Source organism: Protobothrops mucrosquamatus, unplaced genomic scaffold, assembly GCF_001527695.2.
Source record: "Protobothrops mucrosquamatus isolate PMUCROS unplaced genomic scaffold, P.Mucros_1.0 scaffold2742, whole genome shotgun sequence".
Classification (NCBI taxonomy): Eukaryota; Metazoa; Chordata; class Lepidosauria; order Squamata; family Viperidae; genus Protobothrops; species Protobothrops mucrosquamatus.
Genome location: NW_015388783.1, coordinates 8,294 through 31,289, shown reverse-complemented (window position 1 = coordinate 31,289; position 22,996 = coordinate 8,294). Strand labels below are relative to the sequence as shown.

Sequence of the window (22,996 nt, the reverse complement as noted above, 5' to 3'; positions counted from 1 at the left end):
ACTCTGTGTTACATTATGTCACTATGAAGTTAACAATTCTATAACATCCTTTAACTCTCTTCTAAACGAACATATTAAAAAAAATATAATTATACATCTTATTACTACTTAAAAAGAAAAAAAAATAATAAAAAAATAAAAAAAAAGAAACTACATTAACACTCTAAAATTTACTCAAAAACCAAATGAAACTTTTTAGTTCCATATTTATTCTCAATATAATCTATCCATCTTCTCCAAACCAAAATATATCTTTCTTGTGAGAAATCCTTCACATAGGCAGAAATCTTAGCCATTTCTGCCAAATTTGAAACTTTAAATACCCATTCTTCTATAGTGGGCAAACGTTCCGTTTTCCAACATTGCGCTACTAATAATCTTGCAGCAGTTATCAAGTTTAACATCAATTCCATTTCTTTTTTATCCAAATTTTCCATAATACCCAACAAAAATAACTGTGGCTTAAACTTTATCTTTTTCTTAAAAATATTTTGAATATTCCACCATATCTTTATCCAAAATGCTTTCACCGCCCTACAAGTCCACTATATATGAAAATAAGTTGCATCTAGATTTCCAGTTGTTAATTGAATCTGGCTTCATTGACTTTGCTTGTCAGAAGGTCACAAAAGGTGATCCCATGATCCCATGACATTGCAACTGACTCATATTTATGATGGTTGCAAATTCTGCTGTGTTAATAAATTGGACACTCGACATCTTCTCTTTCTTCCATTTATTTTGTGAAACTTTCATTTCCTTTAGCCTAAACAATTCTTACATATTGATCATCATTTGTCTTTTTCCTCTTTATTAATTTTAAACAGAGAAAATTGAAGGGAAGATCAGCTTGAGAAACATACCATTTATTTATATGATGGCATAGGATTTTTTCCTTTCCTTTTTTAATGAAAATTAAAATAATATATAACTGCATTATAACTGGACTACTATAACTCTTAATGTTTTCCTTGAATTGTCACATATAATTCAGCATCTATTAACTTTACCCGGTTTCAGATTTGTCTTCCATTTGTTTATAATTCAGGAATATGCCAACATTATTCCTCATATAGTATACTGTTTTCTATTCATGTCATTGCTCAGTTCCTATGAGCATTCCACATGTCTGCAGTTTTTGATTGACTGATTGTATGCTCTCAAATTGATGTCCACTCTCAGTGACCAAATAGATAGATCTCCAAGATGATGTTTCCACCCTGGTCCTTCAGAATTCTCGATTTCTTAGCTTTTCACAGTGATCTCAAGAGTCTTCAGCATTAGAGTTCTAAAACATCATTGGTTATGTCTAACTTCTGCAAAGTCCAGCTTTCACTTCCATAGAGACCCATGGGAATAACCATTGTCTGCATGATTCTGATCTGGTCTAGTGATTAAGGCATCTGGCTACAAGCCAGGAAATGTGAGTTCTAGTCCTGCCTTAGTCGTGAAAGCCAGCAATCACTCTCTCTCAGCCCAACTCACTTCACATGGTTGCTGTTGTGGGGAAAATGGAAGGAAGGAGCATTAGGTATGCTTGCCACCTAAAGTTATCTATTAAATAATAAAGGCAGGATAAAAATGCCTTAAATGTATAAATAAATAAAACATTCCCTTTTTATCATACTAGAAGCCATCCCATCCAAGCAAATTTCTTCCCCCATCCATAGTTTCCTTTCTGAGAATGGAATAAATAATAGATTTGGTAGAATTATTCCTGTCTTCCTGTTGTTTATTTTCTGATCTGTAACCCCATCATAGACACGTGCGCAGAGAGAGGGGATGGAGAGCTAGTTATAGGAAGGCAGTAATTCCCTCTCTTGGAAATGGTGGGAGCCTAAAAGTCAGGAAAATAAGAGGCCAGAGTAGGCTTTTGCCTCTGCCATTAACATTTATATGTATATAGAACCCAAATGTATGTAAGCTACAATAATCATTATCTATTTACAGCAGCCATAGCTATTTGTAGTATCCCCTAGGTATGCTTATTATAATAGTAGCATGAAAGAAATTCACATTAACACGTCTTTTTCAGCCTAGAAGTATCCTTTAATATTTTTCTTGAAGTACATTGACTTTGAGGAGCATTGCCTTTTCTTGATCTCCCACACTGTCTTTCTTCTGATACAGTTTAGAATTAGATTTGGTTTCTTTGGAGCTGCATTAAACTGTTGGTTCATGTTTCACAAGTACTGTCTAGTGCAGGGGTAGTCAACCTTGGCTCTTTTATGACTTGTGGACTTCAACTCCCAGAATTCTGGGAGTTGAAGTCCACGAGTCATAAAAGAGCCAAGGTTGACTACCCCTGGTCTAGTGCGTTCCCCTATCCTATACTCATGCCTTTGACTTTTCCTGTCTTCTTGAGTTGTTTTCCCCTTGAGGATACTCATCCATGGAATCCTTCCCAAGCTCTCTCTAAGTTTATTGAAATTAGCTCTCTTAAAGTACAAGACTCTAGTTTGATATGTTCTATTGCTTGTGCTTGCATAATGTTGAATTCCAATATTGCATGATCACTCCACGCCAAGGGTTAGGGTTAGGATTCCTGTGGCTTCAACACCTTCTATCATTCTATCATTTTATCTCTGTTAGTGAGAATTAAGTCCAATATGGCTAGTTCCCCTAGTTCCCTTCTCTACTTTTTGGGAGACAAAGTTGTCTGCTAGGTTTGTCAGGAATCTGTTTGATCTTCCACTTGGTGCAGAGTTTGTCTCCCAGTTGATGTCAGGGTAATTAAAGTCCCCCATTACTATTGTGATGTGCTTCCTACATACCTTAGTTAACTGACTAGCAAAAAGTTCATCTATTTCCTCTGTATGGTTGGGTGGCCTATAGCATTCACCTATGGCAATGTCATTTCCCCCCTCCCTTTTATATTGACCCAAATGCATTCAAAGACAGTTTTCATCACTGTTGTGCTCTTTTTCTGTAGAGATATAGTTATTTCTCATATAGAGAGGAATTCCACCTCCTCTTTTATTTGGTCTGTTTCTTTTAAATAATTTAAATGCCTCTAGCTGTGTGTTCCATTTGAGGGTTTTCACCAAGTTTCCGTAATGGCAACAATATCATATCTGCTCTCATTTACCTGAAGTTCTAATTCACCCTGCTTATTGCTCATATGCATACTGCTATCTTATGATGTAGCCACTTTCATAGTTAAAGGGAAGCTTATATGCAAAATGGTTCAGAATTCTGTCTAATAGCGGATGATATTAATAAGTATTTCATTGCTTTCATTATATATCTTTTAGTAGGCAACTTCATTATCAATCTGGCATTTTTAGTCTACTTCTCCACCTAGTTGAATTTATTGTAGCTTTAAAATGTATAATATAAATTATTTTGCTGTGATACCTCTCTAAGGAAATGGAATAAATATACTTGTATTTTAGTGTTTATATTAACAGAGATTCATATAAATTATTCTACATAGATAGGAGAAGCAGATAGATATATAATTAGTAGTCATTTCTAATATAAGGTGGCATTTATCTATCAGTTAATTTACTGGGGTATCCTTATACCAGAAATGTTGAATAGGCTAATTTAGGCTCAAGTAGAAATTGGTGATTGCTGAAACTCTGGTGTTTCTCGGGGATCTTCTTCCTACATGTCTGGATATAAAAGTAATCAGTTCCTCTTTAGAGGAACAGGAACCAAGGTGTGCTGCTCTAGTTTGTCATCATTAGCACCCATAGCAATGTGCAAACTGCTCCTACAGAATTTCTGAAATATTTTGGCAAAAATTGGTGCTAAGTTATGGCATTCCTTCTGATTTGTAGATTATGTTTTTGGAGAGTACTGGTATAATATTTTTATATCTTGGTAGTCTTGGCAATTATGGATCAATAACAGGTTGACTTGGTAAGGAGAAGGCAAAACAAACACAAATAGTCATGTTCATCACCTGTCTTAAAGTCAGGAATTCCCAGCAACCACTCCCCAATTAGCACCGTCAATTTCCATGTATGATTTTTTTAAAAAGCCCAAATCACCAGGGACTCAAAATTGGGAAAATATGATCCAAAACTTGTATATTCTGTCAATAGCATTTGAAACATTTTCAGTTCAGAGATTCAAACTGGTAGAGAAAGTGTGCATAATAAAATATTTTTTTGCCTTATGTAGACTAATTAATACCCTAAATACTTCATTTTTCTTTCCCTTATTTCTTTTTCATTTTTTTGTTTGATAGTCATAAACCTAGTAGAATTTGTAATGTTGTTCCTTTTCTAATTTTAGAAATAAAAAACAACTAACTTTAGGCTGACTAGATCTGAAAGTATCCAAATAAATTTGTAGACCTTTATATATTTGATAACGATATATATTTATATATATATATCTTGATATAGCTGTTGCCCTTTAAATAGCAAGCTATTTTGTTATTAGTAACCATTGCATTCACCATGATTCAACACTCATAAGAACTTCGAATTAATAATTGGGTTTGGTGTGGGAAGCAAACACTAGGGGATCTATGAGAGTGGTTATTATTTAGAGTGAGGGAAGAAAAAGGTTCAATCAAACATGCTGATGACAAGTATCATTCACTAGTTAGCTGCATAAAAATAAATTTATTTATTTTAGGTTTGTAAATGGCAAATCTTTGACGCTGTTTTTTAAATTTAAAAATAAGATAACCATCCAGAAGGAACTTCAGTCAGGAAGAAATGTAACACATATTCTTCCTCTTCTCTTCAATCCTTTCATTTTCAGCAGAATGGTTGATTTGATGGGTTATAGGTTTGAGCCAATATGGCAAATTCCTTGTTGAGATGGAAATTAAATGTATAATTTGTCCTGCATTAGCAGAAGATGTGCAACAAAGGGTACATTTTGTTCTTAATTTTCTGTATGGCATACTATGAGAAACAATAAGAAATAATTCCAAACTTTTAATGTAGGATGGAGTTGGTGTTATTGCTGTCTTTAAATATGTAATACCCATACAGCATATTTCACAAAGAAAGTAAGGGAATGCAGATGAGGCAAGCGAAGGGAAAAATATATGCTTTTAGCTTCAGTCCAATTATAATCAAATCTCTTTTTGCTCTTCCAAAATTCCCCTTTTCTGTGAAGCCTGGGCATTAACCATCATCCTGAAACTGAAAGCCAAATATATTTGTGTGCATAATATATCTGTGGGTGATTGGTAAGTGATTCCATATTAAAATCATATTCTGTTCAGATTACTGGATTTCAATTCTATTTTAGGCATCATCTCATCACTTGCTAGAATGTCTAGTCAATTCAGTGCATTGCATACTAGCCAAATTAATTTAGAGACCATCCTGATATTCTTCAATACTGAACTAGTGTGTGTGTATACATAGGTATATACATATAGGTATATACTATACATACACACAGAGAGAGACACAAACAAACAAACAAACAAANTTTCCCCTGTTTAGTCATTTCCAACGCTAGTGTCTGATTTCTGTTTCTTAGCCAAGGGAGCCAGCATTTCCAAAGACACTTCTGTGGTCATGTGGCTAGCATCACTACACACCGAAACACATGGAATGTTGTTAATGTCTCACTGAAGTGGTACCTATTTATGTACTCGCATTTGCTTGCTTTCAAACTGCTAGTTGGGCAGGAGCTGGAGCAAGTAATGGTGGTGCTCGGATCTCGAACCCTAGCTGCCAGCTTTCCATCATGGCCCCCATCTCTTATCTGTCTGCCTGCCTGTCTGTTTATCCTATTCCAAAACTGCCCATTTCCCTCAGAGAGAGAGAATTGTTGAGAATACCTTGGATTACAGAAACAACAGATAATTTAACACTACATGAAGTAAAGCCATACCGTTTGTTTAGAAACGCTAAAAGGTGGAATGGAAACAATTGGAGCACCACTTGAACATTATTGGCATTGACAAATTCACCACCAGTCAATTGCCAAAGGCAGCTTTACTCAAAACAGCTTATATCCTGTGAAGATATCTGTAACACCATCAAACATCTACATCTGCCTGTCCCAAGTCCTGGGGATAGGCAGACAAAAATGCCAAATCCAATCTTAACATCTGGCTGTGCGACAAACATAATTAACAATTATTAATAAGAAATACAAAAATGTTGGATAATAGATTTGCCAATACCAGAAGCAGCAGAATAGAAGAAAAAAAAACTGGAGTAAATCACAAAATACAAGATCCGCGAAAAGAAGAATGACTGTGCAAAAGAAAACAAAGATAGTACTAATAGTAATAGGTGCCTTGGGTATCATCCCAAAACAACTGGAGCACCATTTGAACACTATCAGCATTGACAAAACCACCATCAGTCAATTGCAGAAGGCAGCTATACTCCAAACAGCTTACAATCTGCGACAATACTTTTAACAACATCCAACAACATCTCCCTATCACAGGTTCTTGGGAAGGTCTCAAAGATGTCAAATCCAGTCTAAACATCTGACTTGACTGTGTGATTAACCATAATATTTACATGGATGATTGAAGCTGTATGGAAAATACCATCTGAAGAAGAATAGATGCTGAACCCTGCCTGTATATACAACCAAGATATTGCAATAGAGTTTGGACTGGACATATGTGCCATCTCACCATCAACAACAACAAAAGCACTGCTGAATACAAACTTCAACTCACTCTATGCAGTTGAAACAAGCTATTAATTGAATTGAATAAAGAGATGATACTGAGAGTAAGATGAAAACTTAATAAATTATCAACCACTCATCTGAAACACTAGCAACAGTGTAAATCATGTCTATTATTAAGAATATACAATTAAAGTATTTAATGATTGTTATTTAATAAAACAATAGGTTTTTTTTAACTTATTCCTAATAGTGTAATAGTCAAATGCAACCAAGGAAGAAAGTACATGTTTATATAATATAGTTCTTCCTTAGATTACATATACTAGCTACTTATTTAATTACATCTTTATCTCTGCAAGAAAAAAGTGTTATTAAATCTACGAAAATAAGATGGGTTTTTTTATATACAGATGGGTATCCAACTGAGAGGCATAAAATATACATTGAAATCTTAGCTCAATCAAACTGGAGGTCTGTAATTATGCTTTTTAAATAAAGTCTTTCCAGTGTCCTTCACCAAGGCTTGTATAATTAATTTCGAAAGTTGAGAAAGAATTTGATGGTGGTATAAGCTAGTATCCAATCAACCTGTTAAATATTGATTCAAAAACATTGAAAGTAACTCTGCCATGTAAACTATTGACGATACTATATTCAATTATCCATCCTGCACAATCTGGCTTATCAGCTGCTTGGAGCCCTTTTATAATACTAGATTACTAATTGGTATTCTAGATGCGCATTCAGAAAACTTAAAAGGAGTGATGGTGTCTTTGATTGCAGACAAGGCCCTTGATATCGTTTAGTGGAATTTTTTTTAAAAAAATAAAATGAATAAATATGGAATTCCTACTTGTTGTCTATAGGATAAATATGTGTTACTGTAATGCTAGGGATATTACAAACTGACTTATTTCTTCATCTGTTAACGTATTATATTAACTTATTTAAAAAATTCTTCATCGCGTTTTATTTTGGAACAATTGACCAGTCTTATTAACCAATTACAGTAAATTTTAATAGCATACAGAATATAAGAATACTGTTCAAAATAGTTGTAAAATAATGAGAACTTCCAGCGTTTGCTGCTGGAGCAGCCTTCCCCTGTGCTAAAATCAACAAATATTCCTGAATAATCGGTGAAAGCTAACTATATTAAAATTGTGTATTCCATTGCAGGAACTGTCTTCCCCTAAGCCTAAATTAAAAAAACATCCAAGCAACGTGAAATGTGAAACAATGTTAGGTAGCACAAAGCATTATTTTGTTTCGGTTCCTAACTCAAATCTTTCAGAGGCCTCGTTCCAAGGCATTGTTGTGCTGAGATCCCTCGCTCAGTGTATGAAACTAGAAACTGACTGTTCAGACCTTCTCTGCTCTTTCTCTTGTGTGGGCTCTTTCCTCATTTAGAAAGAAGAGTTGTTTGCAATTTAAACTACTCTTGTGTTCTGTTGGTTGAAAAAAAACTCTTTTAGTTGGTACACAACACCAGAGAAATTATCTAGAATGCATAAAGGCACTTCAAATGTATTGGAGATATGAACAAGGGATATGCTTGGTAATATGTAAAAAAAACTTTAAAAAATGGGTTCAAATGCATATATCAAATCAGAGGATTTTGAAGACTAAGACGTTCCATGTGCCTCTGCATATAGTCATGCTGGCCACATGACCGGAAGTGTCTTCGGACAGCGCTGGCTCCCTCGGCTAAGGAACAGAGATGACTAATGGCCACCTAGAGTCAGACACGATTGGACAGGGGAAACCTTTGCCTTTACTATTATTCAATTGAAGCCAGGACTTTTCCTTTTACATTTGATGGATTTATTTATTTAGCATATGGCAAAAATGTCAAAAAGCACATTTTTAACAATTGTTGAGACAAAGTTTGGAAAGTCATGCAAGAATATTTCAATGCATGATTACCACAGCAAGATTATTAACATGCACACTTGGCATAACCCATTGTAGCGGAATAATTGGCAAAATTAACAGATCTTGCCAAGATGGATAAACTAACTTCTTTGATTAGAGAAAAGATAGTATCTACATTCATTGATGACTGGAAACCCTTTATGGATTTTGTGCATAAAGATAAAAATGAATTTATGGTTTATGGTTTTGATAATTAAACGATAAATATGAAAAGAAGGAAATTATGATATAACTTTAGAGAAAAAGATTAAGATATAATTGTATTTGCTGTGAAGTATATTGGAAGCCACTTTTGTCAACGCTGCTAACATCAGATGTTCTTGCTTTGACAACAGATGGAAATGCAGCCATTTTACTCTTTTACTTTTAGAGTTAGTTGATGCTAGGAGGGGGAATGTGGATGAGAGTCCAATTAGTCATAACAGTAATAACTCAGCCATGGGAATCCAAGGTTATTGTGCCCAGAATTGATAAAGATTTGGCAGGCTGGAGAGCTGGGGAGAAAGCCCATGCTTCAAGCTAATTGGGGAATGTGATTTATGACTGTTAATTGGAGGAGGGAATTGTGCTTTGTTACTTTGTGCTCAGGGGAGGGGAATTCAGTTTTTGGCTTTAACTATGTAGTGCTGATACTTTGTTTCTCGATTAAAAGATTCTTTAAGGTAAACAATGCCTCGAAGTTCTTTTGAAGAGTTTCATCTGTCGGAACCAATGTCTTTATATTTTTCTTTCTAGCTTGCTCCTTTTAAAATTTTCTTTATAAAATTTTCTGATATTTTTTCTGTTTTTTTTTCTTTTAAACCTGTTCTGTTTTGATTTAGTTTGTTGTATTCTTATTATTTATATATAAAATTTATATATAAAAAGAAAAGCATTCCCTTCGAACAGTGGTGTCGAACCTATGGCACAGGTGCCAGAGGCGGCACTTGGAACCCTCTCTGTGGGCACACATACCGTTGTCCCAGCCTTGCCTCCACCTGTGACCCCCTCCTCTCCCTGGAGGAGAGTCGCCCTTGAGCATGGCCCACATGGAGCAGTGCAGCCAAGGACATGGCAGCCAGGCAGCGTAGACAAGACTGTGCCCTCACGCCCCAACGCACACAGTTGATGCTGCAGGGCGTGGGCAGAGGGCGTGGCCACCATGGCACTGTTGGAGTGCCTGGGCGATCGGCGGGCCCTGGAGGTGGTGAGTGGCCCTGCGGGCAGGCAGGGTGGGACGGAGTGGGGGCGGGGCAGGGGGTGGGGCCAGTTTTTGGGCACTCGGTCTCTAAAAGGTTCGCCATCACTGTCTTAGAATATACTTGTAATACAAAAGTAGCAGTATGAAAAATATGAACTTAGTAATCATTCAGAAGTGTAGCCAAATATAAAAAGTTTTGAATTATTAGAGTGTCTAACTTCAAAATGCTGCTCTTAAGCTTCAAGTGAAAGGAGGTGCTTGCAGAATAGTAAATATGGACAACATGTGTGGTTTTCAATGCCTGACCTGTGGTGACACTTCAATATCATTCACTTCAAAGCAACCCAGAGCCCTTTTTAGTACATGTGAATGCATGGAAAAAGAAGGGCTTACATTCTGAAAGATTTGAATGATTATAGAGCATATACTTTACAACGTCTCTTTCTGTTTAATTTTCTGTTGTAAGAAAAGTGCTGTTCAAATAAGTCATGGGAAAGGCACACTAATTATACCTAGTTTGCAAGTATGAAATGGCTGTCAAGAGGCCTTTCAGCTGAAGAAGAAAGAAATCAACTTTTTAAAAAGCAGATTCAATTTGTAATCTAGAGATGGAGAAATGCCATAGGTTTGTTTTATATAGAGGAAGCAGCATTCTTACATAGAGGAAGAACACAAATTGGCTTTTTTAGTTCACAAAGTAATCTTGAATGGCAAGAGGCAGGAAATAAACTTACTCTGATCCTACAAAAATCTGCCAGTTGATGTAGATAGCACTTGGTAAAACAGGCAACAGTTTGATTCATTGTAATTCATCTTTATTCTTCTATCTCAAGTATATAATCAATTCTAGTGGTTAATTTCAGCAGAATATTGCATGATCTTGACTAAGAATTACCATTTCATATTTTTCAGAAAAATTGAAAAACAGGAGTTAAAACTTCACTCAGGAGTGGAGGCAGGGTAGATAGCAAATCAACTCTCTGCGCAAAATAGGAAACCCAGAAAGTATTTTAAAATTTTATCACTTCTGTGTAATGTATCAGGATTTATAAATGCTATCATCAGAAATAGTGTGTCGCCTTAATCAACATTTTTTTCTTTGTCTAAAAGAGCAGTAACCAAAGGTTAACTAGATGCCTGCCATATCTAATTGATGCTGTAATAGTAATCACAAGCTTTGGACCTAGCTTAGAAAAAGTAAGATATTTTTTTCTTCTGAAACACCACCATTTAAATAATGTGTTAATTTTAGAGGAAGGTTTCTCATTATTTTAATCTTTAAGACAAGTTATAAATCCCATAACAATACTATAAATTACAGTTGCCAGTTGGACAAATCATGTGTAAAATAATAATTTTAAAAAACCTTTAAAAAACTATTAAATGACCAGGTGAACAAAATATACTTGATTTGACACCTAAGGCCCAAACATCACATACTTAATATTTTTTTAAAAAATATATTTTTTAACTTAAAGAAAAATCTGCCTTGAGACTATGATCCAATTTCTTGCTGATTTCTAGTTGCTACAGTTATTTCCTACTAGGGGTACTAAAGGGAAATCATAGCAGCCAAGAAAATATTTTTGATATAAGAAGTTTTGCATGAAGTTAAGCAAATATAGTTACGGGGTGAGCTCTCTAACCAGGGAACATAACTGGTTTTATTGAGGTGTAACAAGTTCTTATGATGCTATCTTATATGAATACTACAGCTCTGTGCATAGAACTCTGATGCGAATGGAAAAAAATTGCTGTGATAGGCTTAGTGCATAGACATAACAGTAACTAGGAGTAGTTTTTCAAGCAGAAATGCCCAGGTGGACTATGTATCCTGCAGTGCACAGAGATCTGCATCAGCAATACAAACTTGCTATTTTTCTAGACGGAACAGTTTATCCCTGCTGCAATTAAATTGTTTGCAACTAAAGCCCAAGCACAGTTACTACACAGAGCTCATATATGACTATATAACAGTATGAACAGCCTCCTAGAGTCACCTTGTGGGGGAGATGGGCAGCACAAAAAATTAATAAATAAAAATAAAATAATCACATTCCTGGGAAACTTTGATCCAAAAGATACTGAACTTGTATGGTTTCTCCAATGATGCCATCTTAACCTTAGAGTTAATCAAGTTAGATCAATACAGGTAGTCCTCGATTTACAACAGTTCATTTAGTGACCGTTCAAAGTTACAACGGCACTGAAAAAAGTGACTTATGACCATTGCACCATCCCCCATGGTCACGTCGTTTACCTTCGGATGCTTGACAACTGATTCATATTTATGACGGCTGCAGTGTCCCAGTGTCATGTGATCCCCTTTTGTGACTTTCGGACAAGCAAAGTCAATGTGGAAGCCAGATTCACTTAACAACCGTGTTACTAATTTAACAATTGCAGTGATTTACTTAACAAATGTGGCAAGGAAAATTGTAAAATGCAGCAAAACTCACTTAACAAATATCTCAATAACATAAATTCTGGGCTCAATTGTGGGCGTAGGTCGAGGAGTACCTGTACTAAGAATCTTAGATATAGAAGGTCAGGAATTGCTACTTTCACTCACAATATAATTCCTAATAACCAAGTTTTAGTGACTAAACCAGCCTCATGTTTATATCATAGCACAGTTCTCAAATTTAGGAGAGTTTTATCTTTAGCTTGATTTAATGTGCTCCCCATAGCTGACCTGGAAGGAAAATATAGGAAAACCCTATAGGGAACCTGACACTGCCTCTGTGATATAGGTATAAAACCCACAGCTCATGTTCTTCTGTATTGCCAGTTCTAAAGGGACGTTTGCCACCAGTTGATTACCCCCTCTTTTATTTCAATTTCCAAGGCACTTTGATAGCTTTTATCTGCACTTTGCCCACAAATGGTTGCTAATAGTTCTTGTTGTTAGGGGATAATTTTGTGTTCTCATTTTACTGATTGTATTTTTATTGATCTGTGACAGAAAAAAAAACAACTATTTGTGTATCTGGAGAACATGGAGGAAGCTATTTTTTTCTATTAAAGGAATTGCATCATTCAGTATATATCTGCTTCTCCTGATTTTATCAAGTCATGTTCAGTTTTTGTTTTTATTGCTTATGGTTTTTGTGCAGGTTGTTTTATTCTTTTATAATTGTGTTGATTTTATTTTATTCTTTATGTAAGCTGCCGAGAGTCTCTGGATTGCAGTGGTGTAGAAAATATATAACTAAATATGTCAATCAGCTTTTTTAACTTGAATATCCGAGGCAGCATGGTCTGTTGCTGAAAATTCCACATGTTAAATCAATATATCTGAGAGTGCTTAGATTGCCAAAGACTGGTGTAAATATTTCAAATACTTTGATGTATGTCTGTATATCTTTGCGTTTTCATTTCCTTTTCCTTCAGAATTGTCTTCAATGTCTTTTGAGGAGCTGTTACAAATGAGAAACCAAGTTGGGATGAAGGCTTATCAGCAAATGACATCTAAGAAAAGGCTACCAGATGTCACAAAAACAAAGAAGAGGCCGTGTTTGAGCAAAAACAGGTAAACACAATTTCTGCTTTGTGAAGTCTATAATACTTTAAATGATGAACATACTTGAGATTGCATTGTATGTCATGTTTCCATTTAGTGCAGAGTTTAGGAATTTTAAATTTACCTTTCAGGATCTATACATGTATAATCCATTCAGCCTAGAAAGGAGTATATAAGGATGGTGGTTAGCTTTCTCAGCTGGGTGGAACCTGTAAAGATCTAAAAGCTGGCAGTCTGCTTTTTGTGATTTGATCTAACAATTTTTCCTCTTGTTTATGAACAGCTCTAGTCTTCTTTATGTGGCTGGTTGGCTTCTATTGTATTACAGCTCCTTATGCTTTGATGCATTTTGTAAATGTTGTTGATCTGAAGAGTAATTTAGACATTAAAGCAGACAAGCATGGAACTAGATCTCTTGGTACCTCTTTGAACATCTCCCTTAATCTGTGCACATTTGCTATGTGTCATTAGCCTTTGTTCATAGCTGTGAAGCCAGGTATCGATCAACACAAATTTTCCCAAGGTGATGTGATCTGATACTTCATCAGTTCTGTCTCATCCATTTCCAAATTTCAATCTGAAACCTCGGGGGGGGGGGTTCAGTAAAGGCAGGACATCCTATAGTGAGCTTCTTCTCACTTACTCCAGAGGCAGAGCTTAGACTAGAACTAACATTGCTTCCAATGAGAGAAAATAGCTGAGTTCTCAGTTCTGAACTTGTCCTGCTCCAAAAGTGTGAAAGCCCATTTACTCTGCCAGGAACTCCCTAAGTCTAGGTGGATCTCCAAGTTTTTTTCTTTTGTATCTTCTACACCAGGGATTCTCAACCTTGGCAACTTTAAGACTTGTGGACTTCAACTCCCAGAATTCCTCAGCCAGCAAAGCTGGCTGAGGAATTCTGGGAGTTGAAGTCCACAAGTCTTAAAGTTGCCAAGGTTGAGAACCCCTGTTCTACACTGACCTAGACTAGGGATAACAGACCTAGCAGGATCATGGACAGCTGTCCATTAACATGGTCCTTGGAAGTGAGCCAACTGATTAACCTTGAATGGCACATTAATATGCCCTCTTGTCTCATTACCATGCTCTCCTCAGGAGACTACAGTAGATTGTCAGATAAGTGGTTAATAAGCACACAATATTTCCAACAGAGGTCAATGTTCAGGCCACCAAGCAAGCAAGGAAAACCTACTACTACGGTGAGGAGTACACATTACATATGGTTCAAATACTTTTCTTTAGGATCTGTCAAATAGGGAGGAGGGGGGATTTGTCCCTAGATGGGAATAAAATCCAAATCTCAAATCTGTTAGCCTTTTCTACAAAGCAGAATTCCCCAGCTGCTTAGGAAAGTGCAAGACTGAAGGAACTGAATGAACTAGAATATCTAAGCCTTACAAATACCTTGTTGGACCCGTTATTAGCAATGGTTTCCCACTATAAGTAGTTCCCAACTTACAATCACAATGGGGACCAGAATTTCCATTGCATAGCAAGGTGGTTGTTAAGTGAATCACATCCAATTTTACAGCCTTTTTTGTCACTGTTGTTAAGCAAATCACTGCAGTTAAGTGAACCATGCTGTCGCTAAACAAATCCAACTTCTCCCATTGACTTTGCTTGACGGAAGATGACTGAGAAGGTTGCAGATGGTGATCACATGACAGAACACTGCAACTATAATTTTAAACGGTCACTAAACAAATAATTGTAAGTCGAGGGTTACCTGTAGCTATTTACTGTCTTATGCCTTCCGTTCCCTGACACCTTTAACAAAATCTTCAGAACAGAGTAGAAGTTTCTCAGGGCAATGAGAAAATGAAAATTCTTCCATCTTGTTTCTCAGTACCTTCTCACAGCTAACCCTAAACCTAATTAAGACTTCATAGTGGATACTCACATGATAACTCTGGTCTTGGGAGTAATAGTAAATGAAGACAGGGAAGACACCCTAGTCCAGTGATGGCGAACCTTTTAGAGACCGAGTGCCCAAACGGCAACCCCAAACCCACTTATTTATCGCCAGGTGCCAGGTGGGCGTGGCCCACTGGATGGGCGTGGCTGTGGTGGTCATGGCAGATTGGGTGGGTGTGGCCAAGGTGGGAGTGATCACCTCAATGTTGCTCGTGGGGAGGGATGCCTGTGGGGACTGGGCAGGGTTGGGGGAGATCTAGGGGGTCTCTGGCAGGTGGGGCGGTGGGCAGGAGGCTCATCCTGTGGGGTGAGGCGAGGCAAGACGAGGCAGAGCGGGGGTGCCATTGTCACAGGGCAAGGTGAGGCAGGTGACTGCTGCCTGACACCATCGGCCCCTGCACACAGAGGCCAGCGAGCGCATGGGTGCTGGGATGCATCCAGCCACGTGTGACCTTGGCGAATAAGCGGGCGGCTGGTTGAAGAGGGACGGTTGCCATTTGCGGGGCATGGTGCGCGTGCCCACAGAGAGGGCTCTGAGTACCGCCTCTGGCACGCGTGCCATAGGTTCGCCACCACTGCCCCAGACAGTCCTGGAGACAGAGAATCTGCAATTAAGTGTCCGCAAGGTTCCAGCTATGGCCACAAGGGCTTTCCTTGCCATGTTCATTTTCACTAAGCTTCAATCCTGTGGGACTAACAGCTATTCCAATTCATCCCTCGTCTAGAAAATAGGGAGCCCACATAAGGCATGAACAAGCTAGCCAAGTCTCTGCCTTAATGGCAGATGCTGGCGAAAATAGTATGCAGTTCTCAGCCAACGGCACTATAGTTAACATAACAGTTTAAGACAGCTGTAGCTGATGAACTGGAAAGTACTCTAAATTAAAATCAGTCTTCATATCAGGCCCGTTCAAGGGTAGCAAACTATTCAGACAGGTCCTAGATAATGTCCTAATTGAGACTAATGATTCAAGGAAAGCTATTCTCCTAACCAACACAAAAATATGAAGCCAAAAATAGCAGGAATCAGACTATACCAAACATTTCTTTCAATTTTTACAGTACTCAAGAAAAATAATTGAGCCACAAGGAATACAGCTCATCCTGAAGGAACCCCAAATGATTTCAACAGTCTTAATCTCAATTCCAGGGGGAAAACTTTTCTCATTGCAAGATGGGAGGTGCAAACAACTATCCTCCATATGCATGGGAGTCTAATGGAATTCACTTATCAGTAGACTCATATCATACGAAATGCACAGAACTTAAAGAGGGCTACACCATAGAATTCACCAGCCCTAGATTACTTCACCCTGTCTTCCAAGTCCAAAGCACCAAATGCCATCTAACTCTGAATATGTAATTGTCCACAAGAGGAACACATAAATGGCACAAGATCTTGGTGCATGAAATAAACCAAATAGCACAAGTGCCGGATAGAAACTCTGTGATAAACTGTGGAGTGTTTCCAGAAAAAGATGCTCTGGACTTATACATGCAGAATCAATTCATCTCACAGCATGTTCCTGAGATGTAATTATTAGGACATCCATTATTTTTTCAAGGCCTCTCTTCTCAGGCTGTTTCAGCTTCCAGAGCATTCGCAAAGATGATGGTGACTGTTGTAGGTCAGATTCCAGGAAATACATATATATACTTACCTCCATAACCTGTCAATAAAATTATATTTGACTATTCAAAGGATCCTGGTGTAGACATTTCAAGGAGCTGGGCTTTTTGATCAATAGACTAGAGCATCCTTCAATCAGCAATTACACTAGCTGGTCACTGTTCTGGACAACAAGCTGAAAAAGGCTTAATCTTCCTACAAAAGAGAGAAAACAGATCATTCAGCAGCCAGCTATATCAGTTCTTCAAATCAGCCATTTGAATCTCGTGGGTTTTGGCAGTAGAGAGCTAAATGATCATCTATATAGCCTTAGTATCATGGGCAACGATGCATTTTTGTCCCTTCAGTGGGTATTCCTTCTCCTCAGAATCTATCTGTCTAAAGATCCCACAGATGCTTTGCAAATTCAGTGAAGCTGAGGAGTTTCCTCAGGGAGATCCTAGTCAGGGGAAGTTACATGTATATCTAAACAACTAAAGCAACTAAGCAACTAAAACAATTAAAGGTCTGGAGACTAAAACATATGAAGAACGGCTGCAGGACTTGGGTTTGGCTAGCCGCTAGTCTAAAGAAAAAAAACAACGGGTGACATAATAGCAGTATTCCAGTATTTGAGGGGCTGCTACAAAGAAGAGGGTGCCAGAGGACAAGGAGAGAGGCAATCTGGAATTAAGGAGAAACTTCCTAACAGTGAGAACAATTAACCAGTGGAATAGCTTGCCTTCAGAAATCATGGGCGCTTCATCACTAGAGGCTTTTAAGAAGACCTAGACAGTCACTTGTCTGAAATGGTGTAGGTTCTGTTTGAACAAGGGGCTGGACTAGAAGACCTCTAAGGTCCCTTCCAGCTTCTATTCTATTCTATTCTATTCTAGTCAGACAGATTCAGTTAACAACTGGGTTACTAACTCATGAACTGCAGTGATTCACAACTGCGGCAAGAAAGGTTGTAAAATGGGGCAAAATCACTTAACAAATGTTTCACTTAACAACAGAAATTTTGGGGTCAATTGTGGTCGTAAGTCAAGGACTACTTGTATTAGACTTACCATAAAGATTTATTTTCTACAGCAGAGGCAAGGCATCCTGGCCATCCATTATTATTTTGAAAAGGGGGGAAAGATACCTATGGCAAATCATATATAGTTCACAGATAATCCACTTATATATATACACCTTTTGGATATCTTTGTCTGAGTTTTCTTTATGACTTGAACTATATCTCCCTGGTGAAAAACACCGAATCTAAGCCCTGTTTCTGGAGCGAATGGAAGAGAGATACCCACTGGAACAAGGATTTTTCAAAATATGTTGATTGAAAAAATAGATCTAAGAACCCTTAATCAAGAGGCAAGGCATGAGTGATAGAAAATTGGCAATAAAATGAAAAATAAAGTGTTTATTATAAAATGCAAAATTAACCTTTGCTTTTATAAAACAAAATAACAAACCTTTGAATTTCATACAGAATACGTTATTAATTTCCAAGTGGCCCAGTTGGGTTTAATTTTAAGCTGGTGTGCACAAGATACCACCTTGATGATTAAGCTGGCCTCTTGCAGACACACACCTGCATACACACAAATACGGTTTGCAAAATTGGAAGCGAAGAAGGAGAGACTCACCAAAATCGCTCTTGGGTCAAGTTAGAAACACCTGGATTTCTAGCTCTACTTTTAGCTGTCTTGGACTGATGAGGAAATTGTTTGTTGGAGTTTGGAGGCAGGCAAGAAGTTCAGTTTTGTGCTTGTCCAGGTAGGAAGAGAGAAAAGTGGAATGAAGGAAAAAGGCAGCCAGAAACTGCTTCATAGACCACTTACAAATGATAGTGATGACAAATACTGGTGACGTGCAGTCCATGAGAGGAAAAGAGCAGATGTTTGGGTGTGTCTAGCATCACTGAGTTTGAGAGTTCTTTTCCCACTTAGTCCTTCCAGGAACCCATTCAAGTCCTTATAGATTCTGTGAAACTCAGTTTTTTAAAAAAAACCTCCCCAGAGCATGTCTGTTCTTTGCTGTTAAGAATGAATTTCACATAAAGTCCAATGTGGTACTATCCTTTATGACTTAATGCCCTCTAAAGCAGGGCTTTTCAACCAGTGGTACGGGTACCACCTGTGGTACATTGGCACCTGGCAGGTGGTACGCGACCATCCTAGAAAAGTAGCGGGGGAGGGAAATGAGCTGAACCGGTGGTAGCACCGCACAAGCCTGAGCGAGAGATGGCTGGAGCTGCAGGGCTGTCAGGGCTCAGCGGAAGCGCCAGGATCAGTGCCGCTTTCCAGCTGATCAGCGCTTTTTCAGGGCTGTCAGGGCTCAGTGGAAGCGCCAGGATCAGCGCCAGGCTCCAGCTGGAGCTCAGCGCTGATCCTGGCACTTTTGCTGAGCCCAGAAGAAGCGCCGATCAGCTGGAATGTTGCAGCATCGCCAGGGTCTTGTGATTTACATTCAGTTGCTTGGCAACTGATTCATATTTATGATGGTCACAGTGTCCCACAGTCATGTGAAGTGACCAAAACCTGCTGCAACCACCCAGCAGACAGGGGAATAAAAACCAAACACCTCCCCACCCCCGCTGCCAATCCTCAACAGAACTGCTCACAACAATAAAAACCTCGGACAGGAGGAAGAGCGTGGCCGGGCGGGCAGACAGGTGTCTTGCTCGGCTGTGGCTTGGGGGGCACTTTTTTCAGTGCCATTGTAACTTCGAACAGTCACTAAGCAAACTGTTGTAAGTCGAGGACTACCTGTACTTTATCATTTTTTTCCTTTTTTTTTTTTTGATCAAGTTTTTGACACCTTGCTAGGTGGTAGTCGGATGTTGCCATATCCTAAAAGTGGTACAATGGGTGAAAAGGTTGAAAAGCCCTGCTCTAAAGCATTGATGCCTCCTAAATGCATATTTTCCTGAGAGTGCAAGCTCAGGAGATGTTCTGACTTCTTTAAAGATTTGGGAGCAGGTGCTGCAAATGTTTTATCCATGCAAAAGCTTTCCTCCTAAATGTATGGAAGCTACACTTACTTGTTTTGAATCTTGAGTGTAGTTTATATAACTGTCAACTGTGTCCTTTGAGTGTAATGTTTTCTGCAAAAAAGATTATTTAAATGACTATAAATTCTGATCTAAACATGTTTACTAGGGAGCCACATTAAAAAAGAAATCTCTCGCTAAATTTGAAAATCCACCCTTCAATCAGAGGAGTCGCTTCTGTTTGAAATTTTCATTCCCTTGTCAGTATTGAGTAGTATCCCCATAATGAGTTACAGATTTTGCCTTTCACTTCTAAGAAAAATGAAATCTTCTCAAGAGCTAATGCAGGTAGAAAGAAAAAGGAATGATAAAAGCTTGTAATTAGATTCACAGTCTGAATGCTTTTTATTAGTGTGTCTGCTCAATACACTGATTGTATTAATTAATTTGCCACAGAGAGTGGAATTACTAAAATACAATCAGTCTATTAGAATCTAACTATGCCGATAGAATTAAAATACTTCCTTCAATTTTCATATTTATATGCTATTATACTTATATTAACAGAACAACTAAAGAATAAATGAATGCAGTGGTATCTAAAACAATAGGGCAAGACCAAGAATTAGTCTGTAGTGTCTGCAAAACTTGTCCCCATAGGAAATTAATAGAGTTGAAATGATCCCTTGCTTCAGTCCCTCAGTTTCCTTGCCTAGGGAGATGTTGCCAAGGACCAGATATATATGCTTCCAGGGAAAGGTAGTATCTGACTAGGAATCTTATTTGGCTAAGCACAGCATAGGGGTTCCCTTTGCTTTCCTTTGATAGGGAGCACTGGAAGATGGGATATGATTTGATGAAGTGCATTGGTCATCTGAGTTCATTTTTCCCCTCTGAAGTATGCTGTAAGTCACAGATGCATAATCTGCTGCTTCAGGGCTGCATTTGGTGTCCTCAAAACTTAGGTGGGACACCTAGAGATCTCGAAAAGTTATTACCGAATTCTATTTTTAATACATCAGAAAGTAAAAATAGTTTAGTAGGGAGGAATCATATTAATTGTATTTAATTAAATCTAAATCTAAATGAAATGAAATCCTAATCCTATTACCAATTTTGCAGTGTGCCATCCAAGGCCTGAAAAACTGTCAGGGAAATGTATTGCATTGTTTGGGTTGGGGTTAGTAAAAGTGATTGGAGTTTACTATACAGTAAATTTGTAGGGTTTGTAAGTTTACTACATAGTAAGTTTTGAAAGCTCACTAGAATTTACTATATAGAACATGCTTAACTTTACATATGTAATTTATGTGGTGAAGCTAATTTTAATCAACAGTGAAAAAAATTAGGAATCCATGTCCTTATTTCTTAAGACAATATAATTGTGTTATGAATAAAAAAAGGAAAATTAAATCATTCCCTTTTGACAATGATAGGGAAATTCAAATTCAGCAGATAAACTGATTTTATTTCCTCTATCATCTCAAAAATGTTTTGAGATTTTGGTAGATTGTATGCATGCATTTGAATGTAATGATTAATCAATAATTAGTTAAAAGGAAGGCCATTTATCAACTGAAATTCTGTAGACTATTGATATGTAGCAAGAGGTTTAGAAAACTGATATACACTAATTGAATATACAGCTATTCTAAGAAAATTACTAACAGAGTTGTAACTATAACAGATGATATCTTCTGAAGCCAGCGAGCCTCTTGATGTCAAATATACTGTAAGATATTAAAGTCAGACTTACATTAATGGACATTTCTGTTTAATCTCTCCTCCTAGAGAGTTTTAAGGGACTGGGTATATTCTTCCTTTAAAGCTAGATTTTATTTATTTAAAATATATTTGTCCTGCTCTTTAGTAAATAGAGCCCTAGGTCACCCAAAACAAGGCAACCCATGCTTTTAAATTTAATTTTTAAAATTGGAAAGGATAGAAGAAAAAAGCAATTCTGAAGTTCTTATAATGGCCAGCAGGAAAGGAAGACGACTGCTCACACTTTAAAAAACTAGATTTATCAATTTTTTTAGAAGTAACCTTGAAGAGCTAGTCTTCCTGGAAAGGGCTGTAATGTAGCCAGAGGTTGTTAGTTTTATATCTTGCAGTCTTAAATTCTGAGATATTATTAGATTTTTCAAGTGTCTCCTTTCTGCAAGGTTCAGGAAATTCCAGCTGACAACCCCATGGACTAGATGCCTTATAGGACAATTTGTTTTAAAGTTCTTCATGAAGGAGAAGATAGGCTTAGTTGATGAGAAGTGATTTCAGTACTGTGGATGCAGCAAGTCCTAAAAGCATATTGAAGGATATAGTTAGTTTTCCTTTATTAGTCACAGAGTCTTGCCAGCTTTGCCTAAGCTAGAAACTTCTTTGCAAAGCACAGCTGTGTGAGCTTGGAGGAAGCTGTCTGGGCTTATTAGGTTACATCAGGCCACTGACTAACAGAACAATTCTTATCTGATCAATACAAAGCTGCCTCTGTGAAACACATTCTTAGAGGAGCCTGTATACTCTGGTTATTCAATCCTTCTAAAGCCTAATGAATGGAAGACCTTTGGCTCATAAAAACAATTGCAAGCATATATTTTGTGTCCTGATGGCATCCATTGATACTTATTTATTGTATTCAGAGAAGTAGTTTTAAGGATCAAGCCACAAATTTGTAAAATTCCATGTATCTTTTTTCCACAAAAAAAAGATTGTGTTTATTTTCCTGTTCTGCAGGCCTTTGGAAACTTCAGCCAAACTGCCAGTACCTTTTTTGCGGCAAGTCGTGCCTGTTAAGAAAAAGGTGGGTATTCTTGTGTTGGAACACACAAAACAGATCTTGGTAGTTAAAGAAAGAATGAGCGATAAATATACTGGGAGAATATTTGAATATTTGAGCATGAAACTTATTTGGAATATAATGAAATGGATAACTTTGGTTTCAATATTTGAGAAGCTTTTTAATTTCAAAAGCAAAATGCTGAAGAGGATGAAATGAGGGAAAGGAATATGACCAAACTGGTATCGTGCCCCCAAAACATGGGCTTCCTAGAACGCACAAAGATTTTCTGACATTGCGGAGATGCTGGTATTGATCCTATTTCCTCCTCCACAGGTGTCCCGAGATCCTCGTTTTGATGACCTCTCTGGGGAATATAAACCAGAAGTGTTTGAAAAAACATATAGTTTCTTAAATGATGTGAGGAAGAAGGAAAAAGAGGTAATAATGTAACAGTGCCCTGCGTTTCTTCCTTCAGAATGAAAACAGAT

General features: G+C 37.5%; 1 protein-coding gene across 1 annotated transcript in view; it reads left to right on the top strand.

The window, feature by feature from the left end:
- Positions 1 to 22,996, top strand: part of RRP36 (ribosomal RNA processing 36) — a 37,089-nt gene that overhangs the window by 11,636 nt on the left and 2,457 nt on the right. Inside the window, exons 3-5 of the mRNA XM_015825658.1 lie at positions 13,085 to 13,223; positions 22,463 to 22,529; positions 22,842 to 22,946. Coding sequence (XP_015681144.1) covers positions 13,085 to 13,223; positions 22,463 to 22,529; positions 22,842 to 22,946 — 311 coding nt within the window. The remainder of the gene's footprint in view (positions 1 to 13,084; positions 13,224 to 22,462; positions 22,530 to 22,841; positions 22,947 to 22,996) is intronic.